This window comes from Cariama cristata, unplaced genomic scaffold (assembly GCF_000690535.1).
Source record: "Cariama cristata isolate BGI_N322 unplaced genomic scaffold, ASM69053v1 scaffold43413, whole genome shotgun sequence".
NCBI lineage: Eukaryota > Metazoa > Chordata > Aves > Cariamiformes > Cariamidae > Cariama > Cariama cristata.
Window position 1 is genome coordinate 33,948 of NW_009608626.1, and position 18,169 is coordinate 52,116.

At 37.0% G+C, this 18,169-nt stretch overlaps 1 protein-coding gene across 1 annotated transcript in view; it reads right to left on the bottom strand.

The window, feature by feature from the left end:
- BRWD1 (bromodomain and WD repeat domain containing 1) overlaps positions 1-18,057 on the bottom strand; it is a gene marked incomplete at its 3' end in the record, with an annotated part of 48,440 nt that extends 30,383 nt beyond the window's left edge. Inside the window, exons 1-14 of the mRNA XM_009697203.1 lie at positions 18,031-18,057; positions 17,794-17,853; positions 14,484-14,634; positions 13,099-13,197; positions 12,383-12,543; positions 11,532-11,753; positions 9,581-9,681; positions 7,937-8,007; positions 6,638-6,738; positions 5,250-5,290; positions 3,563-3,661; positions 1,938-2,088; positions 1,212-1,346; positions 121-249 (exon numbers count right to left, since the gene is read on the bottom strand). Coding sequence (XP_009695505.1) covers positions 121-249; positions 1,212-1,346; positions 1,938-2,088; positions 3,563-3,661; positions 5,250-5,290; positions 6,638-6,738; positions 7,937-8,007; positions 9,581-9,681; positions 11,532-11,753; positions 12,383-12,543; positions 13,099-13,132 — 1,245 coding nt within the window. The remainder of the gene's footprint in view (positions 1-120; positions 250-1,211; positions 1,347-1,937; positions 2,089-3,562; positions 3,662-5,249; positions 5,291-6,637; positions 6,739-7,936; positions 8,008-9,580; positions 9,682-11,531; positions 11,754-12,382; positions 12,544-13,098; positions 13,198-14,483; positions 14,635-17,793; positions 17,854-18,030) is intronic.
- Between the last annotated feature and the right edge of the window lie 112 nt (positions 18,058-18,169).

The following is an 18,169-nucleotide window of genomic DNA, read 5'->3' on the forward strand; positions in this document are numbered from 1 at the left end:
TAGATCCTGTATCCATACAAAACTTGTTTTTACATATGATGTTTTAGAGCAACGAATGTAACTAATCTAATTTCAGTTACAAGCTTGGATAAACAGTTCTAAATAAAAAGCTGAACTTACCTTTTCATAAGGCTTGCTACAGCCAAACCCAAATATCAATAGATGTCCATGAGAATCTGTACATGCAAAATGCTGCCCATCTGGTGAAAATTTACAGTCAAAAACAGCACCATGTCCTTGGCCTTCAATCTAGATCAAAGGAAAGAAACTCAAGACTATTTGACCAATTTTTTTTTGAGCAAGAAACAATACAGCATCAAAAATTCATTACTTTATCAAAAGCAGTCACGCACCTCTTAAATATTTCAATTAAAGCACAAATAATCTCATTACTTCAGTTTATTTCTTTTCCCCTTGACATGTGAATTTAAGTCCTGAATCATATAGTTTTAAAAGATGCACTCAAGGAGGGGGGGGGGGAAAAAAAAAAAAAAAGAGAAAAGCTTTTTGAGGCTTTTTAGCTGTTAGTATACTGCTTAAAAATAACCTGCAGCTAATATATACTGATTTTGTTAAACAACTTTCAAGAAAAGTACAGCGAATCTTAAAGCTAAAGAAAGAAATAAAAATCACTTTGCTATTGGCTGTAACCAGAAAAAAAAAAATACATTACAAAATTAACACCAACATTGGATCATAATTTAAAATAGGTTATTTTCACTGAGACTTAAAGAGTTAATTATGAGCTGTCAAATGGAGAGAATGTTACGGAAGCTCTTGAGAACTGCATCAATCCACTAATGTTTATGGTATTAATATTACGATTTTTAAGACAGTTGAGAATACAAATATTTGTCCATAAGACTCTTGAAATTATGGTCTAAAACAGGACCTTTCAGTCTTTTAGATGCCACCTCATCTCAATTAAGGAAAACTGTTATTATGAGTGAGGTGCCAGGAGATCTTTAGTAATAAAGTGGAAAAACCCTGGTGTCATCTATTCACACCACCTCACAGACTGAGAAGTCCTGATCAACAGGTGAAGTCTGATGAGCTCAGACATTGACTGGGCTGAAATTAAAGTCCTGCCCTGCTCCCTCATACCTCACATTCCTCACACCCAGCTGCAAATTGGTGACAGTTCCTTAAACTAGTATGTGAACACGCTGCTGTGTGTTGAGAAAAAAATGGAGTTTAAAAAATGGTCTTACCATGTTAAAATAATGCTTTGTTTTTGTGCCTTTGGTAATGTCCCATATAAAGACGTTGCCATCATGACCTGCAGACAGCATTATCCTGGAATCAAAAGGATGGGTCTCCAAGACAAATACTTCATCCGCATGCCCCTAGAAGTTAAAATTGCACATCACGTGCAAACAAGAGGACATAAATTCACATCAACAGGATATTGACAGTAGAGCCTAAAGCACTGTACTATCTATCCTCTCCTTACACTCAGACTTTTGGAAAATTACAGCCCTACAGGCTGCCTCCAAAAATATATGGACTTTAACAAATTCCACAGCGTATCTATCTGGACCACTACCTGCAGCATTAAGTAGGGCAAAACCCTAGGCAGCCAGAAAGACTTTGTAATTCTAAATTTGGTAATTTTCTAGATTCCAGCAAGAACTCTAGAAATACGGAGCTTTTGCCAAAGGACAGTGAAGTATTCAATGGGCAAGTATGTTACTGCACAAAAACTTCTATTTATTCCACAAGAGAGGCAAGTTCAACACAGCAGCTAAGGAAAGGATTGTCCAAATGCAGGAGGAAGCAACTAGTTTTGGTTAAAACAATCCAAGAAACACTACACTTGCTTTGTCATTCATATAGAGCTTTCAAGACAAATTAGATCTAATTATGAACTCAGCATGCACATGTCATTGCAACTCTAGGAAGACCATCTACTTCAAAAAACAAGTAAAATTACATACCACCAACTCATGAAGCAATTGCCCTGTATAGGAATTCCAAACTTTGAGCAGATGATTATTCACAGCCGTAACAACATAGTTATCGTTTCGGTTCCAAGCTATCATGGTTACTTTAGGTTTCATAAATTTGTCTTCTTCTGAACGTGTGTCACTATTTTGAAGAGTTGAAGAGGCATGAGGTATTTTTAATTAGCCCATTTCGATCTCAAAATACAGAAAAATAACCTGTTTTCCTCCCATGTTAATAATCAGACAAGGGAAGAGAAGTTAAGAATTAAGTTTGTTTTGAAACTTTTGTCCATAAACTTAATTCTTTTTGCAGCAACCAACTATAAAGCAAATCTGGATTTCTGGCATACTTATTTCATAGGACATGATAACCTCTTTCCCATTTGAGACACAAGGCAAAAAGGCTTTCCTTTTTCATGGTGTCTTGTCTCTTCTTCAATTACAGCCCTAACGTGATTCCTTTAAAAATTTGGACTTTTTACAGTCAAGAGCTTTCCAACTAACTCCGTTTCAGAAGCTAACCTCTACACAAATTATGCATTTTTTTTTCTGATTCCCAACATAATCATATCAAAGATAATATTTTGTATTAACCTCAATCTATTTCCTCATTTCTCTCCCTAAAATACATTTACAGGATACTGTAGCACTCCTCCTCAGCATCTTAGTCAACTGAAGGAACATGCTTACTTTGAAACATACCTTCACACAGTATTATCAATATTCCACGTCACCTTGTAGCCTCTCTTACAAAGACTCTCTCTCAATTATACATAACTACAGTCCTACATATTAATCCAGAAAGATGCCACAGACAAATCTCAAATATACTACCTCCTCCTGTCTGAGAAAAACCACTTTTTTTTTCTCTGTCATGGTTGCATCACAAGAGCTCGTAATCACCCTCCAATCAACTAGTATACCCAAGTTCTGTTTTTTCTGTTTGTTCTCCTCCCTTATTTAGTTACCTACAAATGCATTTCTGCTTGGTGTCAACAAAAGTTGACTGCACATTCTGTACTACTGTAAATCATCCAGCCTTCAAGGTTTAACCAGTGCCATGTGATATCCTGATCTTCATCTGTAATGGCACTGTTCAAACCCTGTGCCACCAGCACACTTCATTAATACACTTTTAAAAAGTACAAAAGAATCAATGAAAATAGTCAGCAAGATCAGTCCTTGATGAAACCCACCTATTACGTGTCATGACCTCTCCCAGAAAGAGGTTATCATCTGCCTTATTTTTACTAATCTAAAAATGTTTCTCCTGTGACACGTCAGGTCCCTGACTGAAATCCAGATTGAGAAGATCTATCACACTTTCTGTTAACTTTTTTCCTTAACAAAGGAAATCTAGTAAATTTGGCACAGTGTACATTTGAAAGCTATATAAATATTTATGCATTTATTCAAGCACAGACTAAAATTTAGCAAGTTATTACCATCACCAGAACACTCATTTCGTCTCCCCAAAGACCATACCATTTAATCATAAAATACTGCTAAAGCTTGCTCTAGTTTGACTGTAAGCAAGTGTGCTTGATAAGTTTTTCAAAAAACTTTTTAACTTTACACAACAGATTAAAAAAGAAAAAAGACAACACTTCACCTACCCTGGTAATCGATCAGACATATCCAACAAAATACTCCTCCATTCCGCTTGCTGAAAACGCCAGATTCGAGCTGTTCCATCTCTACTGCCACTTATGAACCTTGAAGAAGTTTTAAAAGATAGTTAATTCATCTTCAAAAGAATTTGCTTTAAAGTACATCAAGAGTTACACACCACCACAACTTAAAACATTACAATGAAAGACTGCTAGAAGTGAAATCTTCAATTTGTGTGCCAGCGAATTGTTTACAGTTACCTGTCCATTAACTTTCTTTCCAGAAGCCCAGGAAAGAGAGTTTTTCTGAATCGAAAAACGGAATAAAGTTTTCAAAACATGGTAGAACAGAGAAGTACATTCCAAAGTTAAACTCAATTCACACTTCATCCTCAATTCCTCCTCAATTACAATACTTCATTAAAGTATTGTAAGTAATCCATTCTGAAATTGTAGAGTATCAGATACCAAGGCAAGAACAGACCAGCACAGCAAAACCTGAGATGTTCCCACTAACTGTGCAGAAAAGAGAAGACCACCAGTGGTTTTCTTTAAGGTACCAAGGCGTAAATCACGGCAGTTCAGGCTTCCATTTCATGAACCGCCGAACTACCAATGCAGCAGAATGGAAATTCCTGAAGAGAGGAACTGAAACATTCCAAGACATCCAAAGATAATCTCCCTAGTCCATGAATCACAACCCTGAGAAAGACAGTTGACGTACCTCCCACAGAAAAAGTCTGCATGCTAGGTGTATCATGACTATGCTCTAATTTTCTATGATTCATTTTAATAATAATTACAGATCTTAAACATCTTCCACAGAAACTGTCACCAAGCAAAAGATCAGAAGTTTTGCCTTTTTTTTTTTTGTGGTACTGCCTTGAAAAGTAATCCAGGCAGCCAACATGGACGGACCCGTGCAACACGATGGCCCCAAAGACAAGCATAATTGCAGAAAAACATATTTAAAAGGTTGACAACTACAACTTCCAAACTGGATGTAAATTATTAGCATTCTTAGTCACAGTTATTTGGCTTTCAAAAAGAGAGAAAAAATCCAATAAAAACAAAACTGCAACTTATGGTTGCAGATGTAGGTCTACCCTGAAGGCTAAAATCCACATCTTCATTAGCAATAGGCCAATCAAAGAGCCATTTTGACTCCATTCTGTACTGAAAGTATGGGTGAATTTTGGCAAATGGAGTTTACACAATACTTCCCACCCCGTCCTCCAAATCAGCTGAAAATTCTGTTAAATCCATTTCTCTAAAAAAATATTAGTAGGCTAGAAGAAAAAAATTAAAAGGATTAAAACTTATTTTAGACCATCTGCATCGCATTTTCCCATTTCCTATTTTGATCCAACACTTCCTGAAACTGAAAAGTAAGGAAGGAGAGGAGGAGGTTTATGAAGCCACAAATATATGGGGTATGTTAAAAGGTAGCAACATTCCTCCAGCTAAATAAAAACCCAGCCACAGTCCAAACACATCATCTAACAAAGATTAACAGAAAGCCAAGACAGACAGCTGAAACTTAACTATGCTCTCCTGGATTAGTCCACATTTCCCCTCTGAGTTCTAAGTAAATAGAATTTTCTTACTGGAAACCTCAAGGTGAGAACAATAATACATTCTTAATTCCAAAATAATGTATTGTTTGTTCACATTAGAGCATTTTTCAACATACCTATCACCACTGTTAGAAAACTGAATGCTGTCAACTTTGTCCTATAAGAAAAAGTACAGTTTGTTAGAAATTATAAACAGGAAATACAGTTTTGACAAATCTGAGCTTAGTAAAATCTGAAACAATGAAAAAACTGCACATTGTATCATTTCTAACAGTTTTAACTGCAAGGTGAACTAAGTCCTACAAATACCTACCAGAATTCACTAACCATTAATGCATTTAATACGCAAGTTTTAAAAAACCATCCCAATTAAATACGAAGGATTTACAGATGAAATAACTGTCCGTTAAGAACCTGGCAGCCAATTAACTTGTATTTGAATATGTATTTCCAATATCCCAACTATAATTGAGAGGAATCTCTTGTTCCCACTCCTACTTACACATTCCTTAAAAAAATACACAATTAGTCATTCATTTTTATCACAATAAAAACTACAGGAAAAGTAGATAGCACATTCAGATCAGCTTATCTTCAGAGCTGAAAGTCTTCTCTACATACAAAATACATATTGATCAAGACTTATCACTGTAACATAAATGGTTAAAGTCAGATTTAGTATTAGAGGAAACATATGAAGGTAAACAAAATGAAGATATTAAGAGCTGCCCTTGAAAAAGCTTTAAGGGTTCAACTAAATTTAAATTCTCTACAGTAGAACTACAGATAATTTGTGGATCAAGTGCTGAAAAAAATGACTCAACCTTCAGCACGTGAACATAAGCCAAGTTTCCCTTATATTCCTTAGAAACAGAGTCCACTAGACTAAAGCACACAAATAAAAAAAATCAGAGTATTTTATCTCAGAAGTTCTTTTCCTAACAGATATAAGTTATACCAAGAAAGCAAGTAAAGACAGACAGCACACATTACATAAAGCACATGGGGAAACAACACGAAGCCACCAAGCTGACTTACTACTGAGGAAGTATAAAGCAGCTTGCAGAGTCACTGAAGACAGCAATAAATGTCATGATGAACAAATGTAAAATTCTGGAAACTCGATCCCATTTAAAGTTTTAACACAAAAGGTGTCAAATGGTAAATAACGTGAGTAATGAAATCCACAGTCTCAGCCTATCTGCTTCCTGTACAGAGCACACAATATGTGGGTGGCTAGGTACACATGCATCAGAGGGAAGCAATACGCTTTAAAATTAGAGAAATGTATGACATCCAGTTGAAAAGACACAATTCTAAATATCATTTTGTTACATTCCAGCCTTTAAAACGTCAAGTCACATTGAGATGACTGGCTGAAATTCTGCATAAGATCCAAAAATATTTAACAAAAGAACATTGCTACAAACCCACTAACAACATTAACTTGCAACTTCAATACTGCTTGAAGTGACTAATTATTACATTTATCAATCTTACTTACAGCATGACTTTCCAATTCAGCTATTTTCTCAGGTGTTTCAGAGCCAAAAAAATACATCCTGATGACATGGTCAGTGCTTCCAGTTGCTAAAAACATACCACCTGTAAAAAAAAATCAAGCAATAATTAAGCTACTGTGTAAGAAATTAAAACAGATCACCAACATTTCTCAGATGCCTAGTTTAAAAAAATTTAATCTGAAGAGTGTAATAATTTTTCATGCTCTTCCACTGACAGACACATGTGGAAGGAAATCCCCCTCTTGCCCCAGAAAGCCCTTTCAGCCGTAGTAAAAATAAATAGTCATACTCAGTACTACAAAGGTCTTAAAGCATGTAACTAGGGGAACGCTGAAACATCTAACACTACTAATTGTGCACAGAAGCCTTCGACTATGGGCGATATGGGTCGTCATCATCAGAGTTATCTAGATGACACTTTCACTGTAGCATGCATCTCATTTGCGGCATAAGAATTGCTTCAAAACTGGGCAGAAGTGTAAATAAACCAGTGTAAGTACTCCAGTATTTAGCTGTGGTGGCAGCAATACTCTAAGATCTGCCTCTTGGCACCTGGAAGTGCTACAAAAACCAAACCAAAACAAAACACCCACCAAACAAAACCTCAAGAAAGCCCAGACCCAAACACAACCCAGGGCTATACCCTGACGACACTAACAAGCTACACGTTGATTTGTATTTTATTTCTGAAATTCCCAAATTTCTTCCAGTGTTCATGCTGTCTGCCACCAGTAAGCCTTCCCACAAGTCACCCACAATTAGAATGAAAGAAAACCACAAGCCAGGAGTGAAGCACATTTATAGATACATTTGTGGGTTCTTAAGAAAGAAGAGATCTTTATGACTATCCGTGCACACAACTGGCACAGAATCAGGAGCTCCTACTATTGGCAGTAACCACTTCCACTGCTGTTGACCGTGGTATCTTAGAGAACTAATTCTGCAAATCCCTGACATTATACTAAGGGATTAAACAAAAATAAAGTCCAATAAAGATAGATAAAAAGTTAAAAAAAGCATTAGGTGACTTTTACTTCCATAAAATCCCCAATGGCAAAAGGAAAATAGTATTACTTAGTTCAATAGTCTTTCACTGTTAGCTAAGGCAAGTCACATTATTTAATTATGTCATAGGCTAACAATACAAATATATACAATTACTCACTACATAGCTGCTGGTTTTTTACATTTTAAAGCTGTCACAACCAGAGTATTACAGTAACCACTTATGAGGAAAGAAGAGAAATCACAATGCTAAACTCAACCTGTACATGACTTACCTGCGCTGAATGAACAGCAAAGCATCTGAACCCCTGGTCTAGGTTTCTCTGTGAATTTCACTGGCCGATTGCTTAAAAAGAAAAAAAAAATGCTTGAAACAGGACACATCATGCAAAACTTGGCTTTTATCAACATTTCAAAACATTAAGGTATGTTTTTCAAACATCTACATAACAAGTACTTCTTAAATACATACAGTAAAATCTGTAAATCCTGTGCAGGAGGATGAGCAATACTTTTACTTTTCAAAATTACAGTACACACAGACACAAATGATATTTGAAGCCCACATAGCTTACGACTTTTTCTGCAAGATGCTATTACCTAGCAAGGATAACATGACGCGCCAAAGAATGTTTATTCTCTCTCAGCCTTTGCTAAGTATGATTTAACCCCTCCATAACAAATCCACAAAGTACTGAACTCTTGCCCTCACATTACAAACCACCAACAGTACATGAAATAAGGCCTACCAAATACCATTACTGCAGAACGCTGTGCAAAATCATACATTTTTACAGAAGTAAATAAAGTTTTGCAACACTCTGCACATGGTGATTTAAAAGACCGGTTGCCTGTTCTGTAAGTCATGTTCACACTCTTCCAGCTGGCATGGCCATAATCTCACAGTAGCTGCTAAAAGCTACACTAAGGAGAAATCCAACAAACTGTGCCACTTAGAAGCACTATAGGTTTTCACTCGTTATTCTACTACTTATCTGTTCAAGTGTTTTCTGTCTATCAAAGGATACGTTGAGACCTTCAGTATAAGAATACTGCTCATGTTTGTATGACACACGGTACAGAGATTCAAATCCTAAGAATGGTGCTCTGAGACCTACCAATGCTTAAACCAATTTAAGCCCATGCTTAAACTAATTTAAACAATGTTTAAAATGTTGAAACAATTGTTACATCTCATACAGTCCTCTAAATTAATTTTAGAATAATTAAGGATCCAGTTTAAACATTTCTTGTATAACTTACAGCCCTAAAACATTCCTCAGATGAAACTATGCCTTTGATAGTTTTTGCTGCAATTCTACTACCTTAAGATCACAAGTTGGAATTAAAAAGCAAAATAACCTTCTGCTTTCTAAAGTACCAATTTTTTTTTTTAAAATAGCTGCTTTAATGTAAAATTGATCATTTTATACCAATGACCATTATATGGCACAATACTTCACACAGACTGATCATCTCAGATCTCTACTTTCCAGTAATAATTCTTTTTCAAAATAAACAGCAATCACATTTAGAATATTTAAAAACTATCCTGAACATACTCTGCACACAAGTTCTGTAAGAGCCATCCAAAAACTCCAAGAATTTTGAAATCTCAACATAAACAAAAAGCTTTATTATACTGTTCCAACACACTTATGTTTGCAACAATTCCAGTTGTCCTACACTTCTTTTTTAGCGTAGTAAGAAGTTCATATATTTCCCAATGAATCTCCCAGGACAATGGGGTAACATAAATTTGTAAAGCATATCGTTAGTGATGGTGCTTTAAGGTAATTACATCATAATTATTTCAACAACATTATCACAAAGCAATCTTTTTTAGCTAGTTACAAGCACTCAGCTTATTTTAATCAAGCTAGTATCGCAGACAGCTAATCAGCAACCCATTTACATACTTGAATTTCATGGAATCTGCATCCCATTGCCAAAAGCAAACGGTTCCATCTGCACCAGTAGAGACCATGTATCGCATGGAGCCTTTCACCATTGGACTAAACTAAAGAGAAGAAAGCAAAACCAGACACATACGAAAAGAGATATTTAAAAACTGTTTATGAACTTCTAAAAACATTAACGTGAAACCTTGATTTACTCTGGATTTCTCAACTAAAACTGCTAAAGCACTTGTTGATAACTGTCACTTTTAATATTTACAAAATAACGTCTCCTAAATTTGTGGTCTATGTTTCAATTATTGCATTATATAAAACCAATTCATTCACTGCTTTGTTTTTGAAGTCTTAACTACAATCATTTGTTGAAAAAGTTTTTAGTGAATGAAGTAATGAGCAGAGCAGACTGGGAAAAGAAAATGGAAGGAAGTTTCACTAGATAGGCTTACTTTTTAAATTCTATAATTAAGCAGAGTATTAGTGATTAAATTTTTCATCAATTACTACTATTACCATCAGAAACAGACATAAAAACTGTACATATTGCAATTACAGTATTATTAAGAACACTTAAAAAAATCCACCGTACTACAATAAAAGAAACACCACGAATAAGTGCTTTGCCATTAAAATACAAAGAAACCAAAAAATGCAACGAATGCCACAGATAGGCGGCAAATACGAAGATTACTTCGAGGCAGCATTTTTGAGAAAACTGCAAAATTATGTTTTGTACTGAACTTCACAAGCTGGCAGGTAGCCACTCTTCACCCTTCAACATAAGCGGGTTTGTCCCATCGGAAAACACAGCAAATCTGGATAATGAGCTACTAGTTTATCTGTTAAACAGGGAATTACAAAGGCCAAAACAAGACTGAATTCAAAGGACTACCAATAGCACATAAAGTATCACAATGCCTTCAAACTGAAATACACAACATACCACACCAAATATTTTTTCACTTTTGCAATAACTTCTATTTTTGAGATTAAGACAAATACCCATGTCACAGAAGTTGTAAGAATCACATACTGGATCAGAACACCCGTCCACATAAACCAGCATATCACATCTCCCGTAACAGACAATAGGAGGACCCAGTATTTCCCAGAAATTCTCTTTGGTTCCAACAGCTCAAATATTACAGGTAGTGATCTTTTTGAAGCAAAGAAGGATTCCTGTCATTACCTTCAGTTAAATACTCAGGAATTTCAGTGAGGCAAGGAACATTTCAGTGGTTTTTTCCCTCCTTTTTTTTTGTTGTTAAAAAAAGCAGGTTTGTACTGTGCTTTTGACTGATTTTTGACATCAATATTTAAATGTTCAGATTTAAATATTCCCAAAGGCTGTCTCACAGAGAAATAATTTCAGTCATGTGAAAACTACAGTGACAGGCACAGTGAAAGTTATTTGCCATTCAGGTGCCAGCCTTCATGGGAAACAGAACAGCAATTCCTTGCACTTGCACACGAAAAAGATGTACACTTGGCAAGTTAGTTCTTACCCTAGTAACAGCAACAACAAAGTGCTTTTCTCCACTAACAGAAAATGAGGGACTAGTCTTCCTTGTCAAGAAGTTATAACACAAAGATAGAAGGCTCTATTGGTGTAGAGCATCCAGGTAACTACATTTCTCAATTTCAATAAGCAACCAAGGAAACCGGTTATTTCTTACCGATATGCTAGCTAGCTAATCCTAGGGTGTCCCATCAATCTAAATTCTACTACTAAAGCAGACTCCTAACTTTTCAAGTCAGGTCCAACAGCATCTTTTTTTGGCCCAAATTATTTCTTGTTTTCTACTATTTGATTAAAATACCTTCACACTTTCCATATCATGCTGTTAAGTGAAACTTATCTTTGAGTTTCGTGGACTGACTGCTTCTTACAATCCATCTACACTATTTGTGCTTCAATATGTAGAAACACTTTAAAAAAACCCCAACAACATACCTGTAATGAGGTAATGGACCCTGTGTGTCCTTGGAGGACTGCAACTGGTGCACAAGTTCTCAGACACCACACTCTGATCATTTTATCACAGCTTCCAGCTGCAATCATAGTGTTTTCATAATTAACAGCCATATCGGAAATCTCTGCCGAATGTCCTCGTAATGTGGCAAATAACCTGCCATTATGAGTTGACCAAATCTTCACCAAACAGTCATCTGAGCCCTAGAAAGAAATATTTATTACGGTCAGCAAGGATTTTCAAAGACATTCACAATAAAAGTTTTAGGTTTCCTTTATAGAACCTAACTATGTTTTTCCACAGGTTTGTAAATTACAATTCAATTTAAAACTATGTATGCTATTTAATCTGAAAGATTAATTACCCAATTAATCATATAAACAACATTAAAAACCAAAAATGTTCACTTACAGCTCAGGATTACACTGCAATCACCACAGATTGATACCATATAATGCAAAAAGTCTGGAATAAGTTTGAGGGGATTCCTTACAGAAATTGTACAGGCCAATGAAAGTACTGCTCTGTAAAAGCAGTCTCTTCTCTGCCACTTCATAAAGAACACAGAACATGCTTAATGTCAAACTACATCACTGAATAAAGCTCCTACATCAATGTCAACACCTGACCAGACATTAAGTACAACATTTCTCAGATGCTTCTGACCTTTAATTACATCAAACTGTTCTACTTAAGCACGGCGATGCAGCTAATTAGCTACATTTTAACACTCCCGATATCCGCCTCTTCTAGCATAACATGCATTTCCAAGTTCTCTTCCTTGTATCCCTCCAGAACTATATTCAGATTCAGATCTATTTCATCAACTCACAGTAAATATTCTATGTCCAGTCCTGTCGAATGCAACACAATATACAGAAGAAAGATGGCCAAGAATCCGTCTGTGCATCTTGACATGCTGATACATACTTCCTGGAAATGAAGTACTGAACTTTGCATATCCAGTTAATTGTTTTGCTCGATGTATTTCCACTAGAACACAAAGAAATCAAAGAATGAACATACTGATGTTCAAAACCGGTCTATTCTAAACCACGATTTTATTTAACTTTCATTAATATATTACTTAAGGACTTACTAGAAATGACTTTCAGATTTCATTAAGTTAGGTTTTTTTAATATGTGCAATTTTTTCTATGTATAAAACCAAGAGAGTATTTTAAACTTGCTCCAATCAAAACTTCAGTCTCTAAATAAGAAGTGCTAAATGTTACCTTTATTTTCCCATGGCTTTGTATACCTTAAATCATACAAGAGTCCTTCCATCCAAAGGAGAACAGCTTGTATTTTCTGTATGTTATCTACTTAACACAGGGGTTTTATAAAAGAAAAAGAGGCTACCGTCTCCCTCGTGCTGAGAGCAGACCTCTGCACCCAATACATAACTCCAGTGAAGTCACATGAAGTTTTCCAGGTGAGCCTCCAGATCCAGTCCCCAGAGGCAATTTTCAGCATCGTAGCAAGGCCAGTATCAAGACACACATCGTATGCTCACAGCAGCAGCCGTGACTGTTGAAAATAGCTTACCAAGATTTGGTGGTGTGCCATAGTTCACAGGCATTTCCGGAGGTCTTCCTCTATGAAGAGCAGCAAATGCAGAGCCCTTCCAAACAGTGTTCCTGCAATCTTTAAAACCAATTGGTTGAAGTTCATCATAAGGATATGTTAAAAATGCCAAGAGAGCTGCAGTTCCAAAACACGGTGAAGAACGCATCTACAGGTGGTCTCAAACACAGTATTGAAACAACTAAAAAACACAGGAACATCAAATGCCCCGAAACTTCTCATGAACAGTGTAGGATCAGAGAGAAAAATCCATTTACTATAGTAACAGAATAGGGAAAAACCCCAATACAACCAATGACCAAATTCTGAAATTACTCCTAAATGGTGATGCCCCTGCAGTTCACGTAACACAAAACTAACTTTTCAACTGAATTTTTCCTACTCATTCTCAGCACAAAGCATTTAAGATTTTTAACATTTTCATGAATATTTATTCATAAATATTATAAATATTTATCAGTATGAAATTATTTAACTAGATGATCTCAGGTGGTCCCTTCCAACCTGACAATTCTGCGATTCTTAAAAGAAAAATTCCCACAAGGACAGTTATTTTGACACACTCATGCTGACATAATCGCAATCCCGATTTTCAGAACAGAACGGTCACTGTCATTCAGTGTGCACCCTCTAAAGCAGTCAGGACAGATAACCGAAAACACAACAGTATCCCATAAACCAGTCCCACATCACAGCATTCAGTTACCCAACAGAACTTCACACAGACATGTGAACACCCCCCCATCCCAGAAACATTCAAAGAGTGAAGTCTAAAGCTAAAGTCTACTCTATCAAATAAAATATGCGCTTATGCATTGCCTTTAAGTCACCAACAAGGTGGTGTTGGTTTAAGTCACCAACAAGGACTTTCTTTCTGCATATGTATGGAACCCACAAGTATTAATTTTGATGCAATTTGCATTAACCAAGAAAACTTTTGGAAAACTGGTGTTACTGTCTCGCATTTGCGCTGAACAGAGTACAATCGCTACCGCATTCAAAACCAACACAGGCCAATATACTACTGGGAGTGCTGGGAGATGTTAGAGGAGAAGTACCTGTGTCCCAACGACTCATTATATTGCAGTAACACTGAAAACTGGCCATGTTCAGCTGCTTCAGCACTCAGAGTAACAATAATTCTTGCGATGCAACTTAAAACTTCCTCTTCACGACAATCAATATATAGTTATACCCTTAATACACGGATTGCCAGTGCTTTGGTTGATTAAACACAGTACAGAAGAAGTTTGGTGAAAGCTCACCACTTTTAAGCATTCCAAAAGACTTCACCATACACTTATGAAAATGTATCATACTCATTTCAAATAATAAACAAACCATACCTTTTGCTGTACGCAACAGTGACTGTCTCCCTGCACCAAGTAAGGAATTCACTCTCGAAATGCTGGGTGGTATCTCCTTATCCAGTATCGGGCCAATACGCTTGCAAATTTGTAACAAATGGTCGGGAGCCACATGTTTGTTGGACAGCACCTGATAGAAATTTAACTTTTTAAAATATGTACGGTACATCCATAACATATGAATCTAAAAGCATCAATATTCACAGGTATCTTAAACATTGTCTAAATATTCTGAAGTTCAACTTACACAACAAAACCAATTCTGTTAAGTTAGTAAATTCAGCAAGTGCTCTCCAAGAATGGGACAGCTGTAGTAAAAATAACTGCAGCAAAATTACTTACTGCATATCGGTATTTTACTACTGAAAGCCTGCAATATTCACATGTATGGCACCCTACAATAAGTGTCTTCACTCAATTTGCCCAATTCTTTTTATTAAAAATAAAATCCTCATAACTCAAGATCACAGAGAATTTTGTTGTAATCAAGCACAAGAATTTATGCAACTAGCACTTGTTCAGCAAACTGCAAACTAATTGTTACAATCAGTAAACCGACCGAGTACAATCTCTCTGGAAATAGTTTCCTTGAAGAACAAGTACTACATAGCGTAAGACTTCCCTCCCTCCTTAAACCATAAGGATCAAAACAGTCACTTGTCCATTCAGGAAGGATCCCGTACTATCAACATCTAACAATCTAAAAAAATGCCCTCCCACAGACGCTTAGATGTCTCAGTCAAGAACACATGCGTGCAGTTTTTGGTTATTTTTTCCTCTTCTTCTTTCTGGGACTTCAATGAAAAAAATCCTTACCTAACTATAAAGTCAATCACAGTAACGCAGAAGTTGAATATGTAGAGTTTACATAGACCTGAGTCAACCCAACCATCAGAATCATAAATTTAAACTATTGGGGAGGTCTGAATCAGCAGGCACAAACAGCCCCATGCTTACTCCGCTCTCTGACCGGGCCAGGTAAAAACCAGTTAGACCCAGAAGCCACACTGCGACTTCAGCAGCCAGAGCGTCCCCAGCCAGCACCTCCGGGAGAGGCCGAGGACCACGCCAACACAGGTATGTGGCCTCTTGCCCAGGTAGCTCAGAACACAGGCAGAACAAGCTCCTGCTGACGATGCGATGCCCTCAGCCTACTGACTGAACTTAGGAAAGTCCTGACAAGGCCGGTCTTGTCATCAGAACAGTGAGAATAATAAAAAAATAAAAATAAAAATATACCACATGCTGTCATCTAAGAGCTGTTCAACAAAAAGTTGCCCAAATGCAAACTGAGTACTGGGAACGCACGATTTAAGCCACGACCTAATAGTTGTTTTAATAATAAAAATCCAAGTAATGTATAAAGCTCGCAGGGATACAGGCTGTATTCCAGGGGGGCAGGGAAGTGGCAATATCAGTAAGAGAGTTAACATTACCACACAGCCAAACAGATCCAAGCAAATCAGCTCAGCAGATGCTTAAGGCTGACTATGAGAAATATAGTTGGCAGTCCAAAGATTACAAAACGCACTTTTTCATCATTTCTTTATAAATTTTGCCCCTTGAATTGGTATAGAGCAGTACCAGCCGCAACATTCAAGACAGAAAGCTCAGCATACTTTACGCCAAGCATTATACTGTTTGTATGCCATTGTCAGGAAGTATATATTCCAAATGCAATCCCTGATAGAATCATGCATACAAAAACTTTGCAATTCATTTTCTTTTTAAGTAGCTTTACTCAGTATTTGGAAGGAATGGCTATTTTAAAGTCTTGCTCCGATTCTATGATGAACAAAGAGGAAAAGAAATAATTGCACCATGTGATTGCATTTGTGGTCTCACCAAATTCAGAGTGAGACCAGCAGGACAAGGAGAGCTTCCCAAAGCCCCTCAAAAGCAGAAACTAAAACCTTCAAAAGATTAATTTGGATATTCTGAAATACTACTACCCTGCGCAGAGATTTCTTTTAAATTGTGTAGGAAAAAGAGGTAGAAGCAGCACACATCGAAGAATTAATCTGACAACTGTATATGCATCGTAACAGTTAAAAAACCAACTGTACTGAAGTCAAAAGAATCTACACATGACATCTCCCAACACCATCACTTTTTGCAAGAAGAACTGGGGTACAAAAAAAACCACCAACCAAAAAACCCCCCAAACAATCCTTTTTAAACTTAATACTAAACTAAACTTAAGCCAAAGCTTGAAAGTATTCCTGTTTAACAAGACTAGACTTTTTACTGACTTAAAGCATTAAAGCCTCATTTGCTCAACTGACCACAGCGACAAGTAGAAGAAATGGGATCCAGTTTATCATTTTAAGCAGCACTTACATAATTAAGAAAGTGTTTTAAACAAAATTTCATTCCTTCTCCATGCAAATAGGATCCTGAGATCTTCCGAGTGTTACACAAGAGGGACAAGGGGATTCCACTATAACAAAACACAAACTGATGGGTAAGGGAGAAGTCAGTCAATTAACCTGGAATGCCTGAATCTCAGGGGGAGAGAAGCGAGAATAAACTTCTGTTTAAAGAAAATAAGATCAACTACAATAAAGCAAGATAAAAACCGCACGGGGGAGGCACCGCCAAGGCCATCACTTCACCAGATCCAACTGCCAAATACACTTTGTCATTTAAGAAGCAGTAAAGTAAAACACCAAGAGAAAGACAGCTTTCCATTCTGAAACGGACAGAAGTTAAAACATTTAGAGCAAACAACATGAGCCGCAGAAGGCATAAAGTACAGGCTGTTGAGAGGTCACTCACATCCTTCCAATATTTAGAAACAAAGCTACGACCAGCGAGCAGCCAGAGATAAAGAGCACACTCATAGGCACCAGAACTGCCAACCCTTGATTTCTGAACAGCGATTTCATTTCCTAATCTGCTGAAAGGGACTGATGAAGGAAGCCAACCAGAAAATAAATACCGTCAAATCAAAACGCGCCTAACAAACCCGCTCGTCAGACTCCGCCATGAAACCCTGCTTCAGATTGGTTCTCCCCCGCATGTAGGCAGTGACATGTCCCGATGCACACCGCCAAGCTCCGCCTCCGCTATGTAAACAATATCCTCAATTTAAACCACCACTTGTGTTTTTGTTAGTCTAACGTAAAGAAATTAAAGGCCTTTTCCAAAATAACGCCAATGTCTTAAGAGAGCCGGAATGAAACTGGAAGGTAAAGCTTTGGGCCTGCTTTTAAAGGGAAAGGGTCTAACAGCAACGTTATCATCCTAATTAAACGTGGGGTTTTTTAAAAAAAAAGAAAAGTCTCACCAAGTCTTCGTAACTTCTATAATGCTCATTTCCTTGCCAATCCAATCTTTTAGGAAGCAACTAAATGGAAGGGGGGAAAAAAAAAAAAAAGTGAGTGGTTGAAGGGGAAGGAGGGATACATCCAAAACAGTGTGTGTTGGGGGGGAAAAGTTGAGACAGGAGAGTGGAAGAAACTTGAATGACTTGTGAACTTTTGACTAGAGCAAGTGAGATGACTTCATCAGAGCCCACACAGACCTGGTACTGCTGAAGTTCCTCCACCAGCACCTGCAGAGAAAAGGGGAAAAAAAAATAAAATAAAATACAGAGTTAGGGACAAGCAAGCCTCCGGCTTCTCCAGCGGCTGCCGCCGCACAAGGAGTCGGGACGGGGAGGG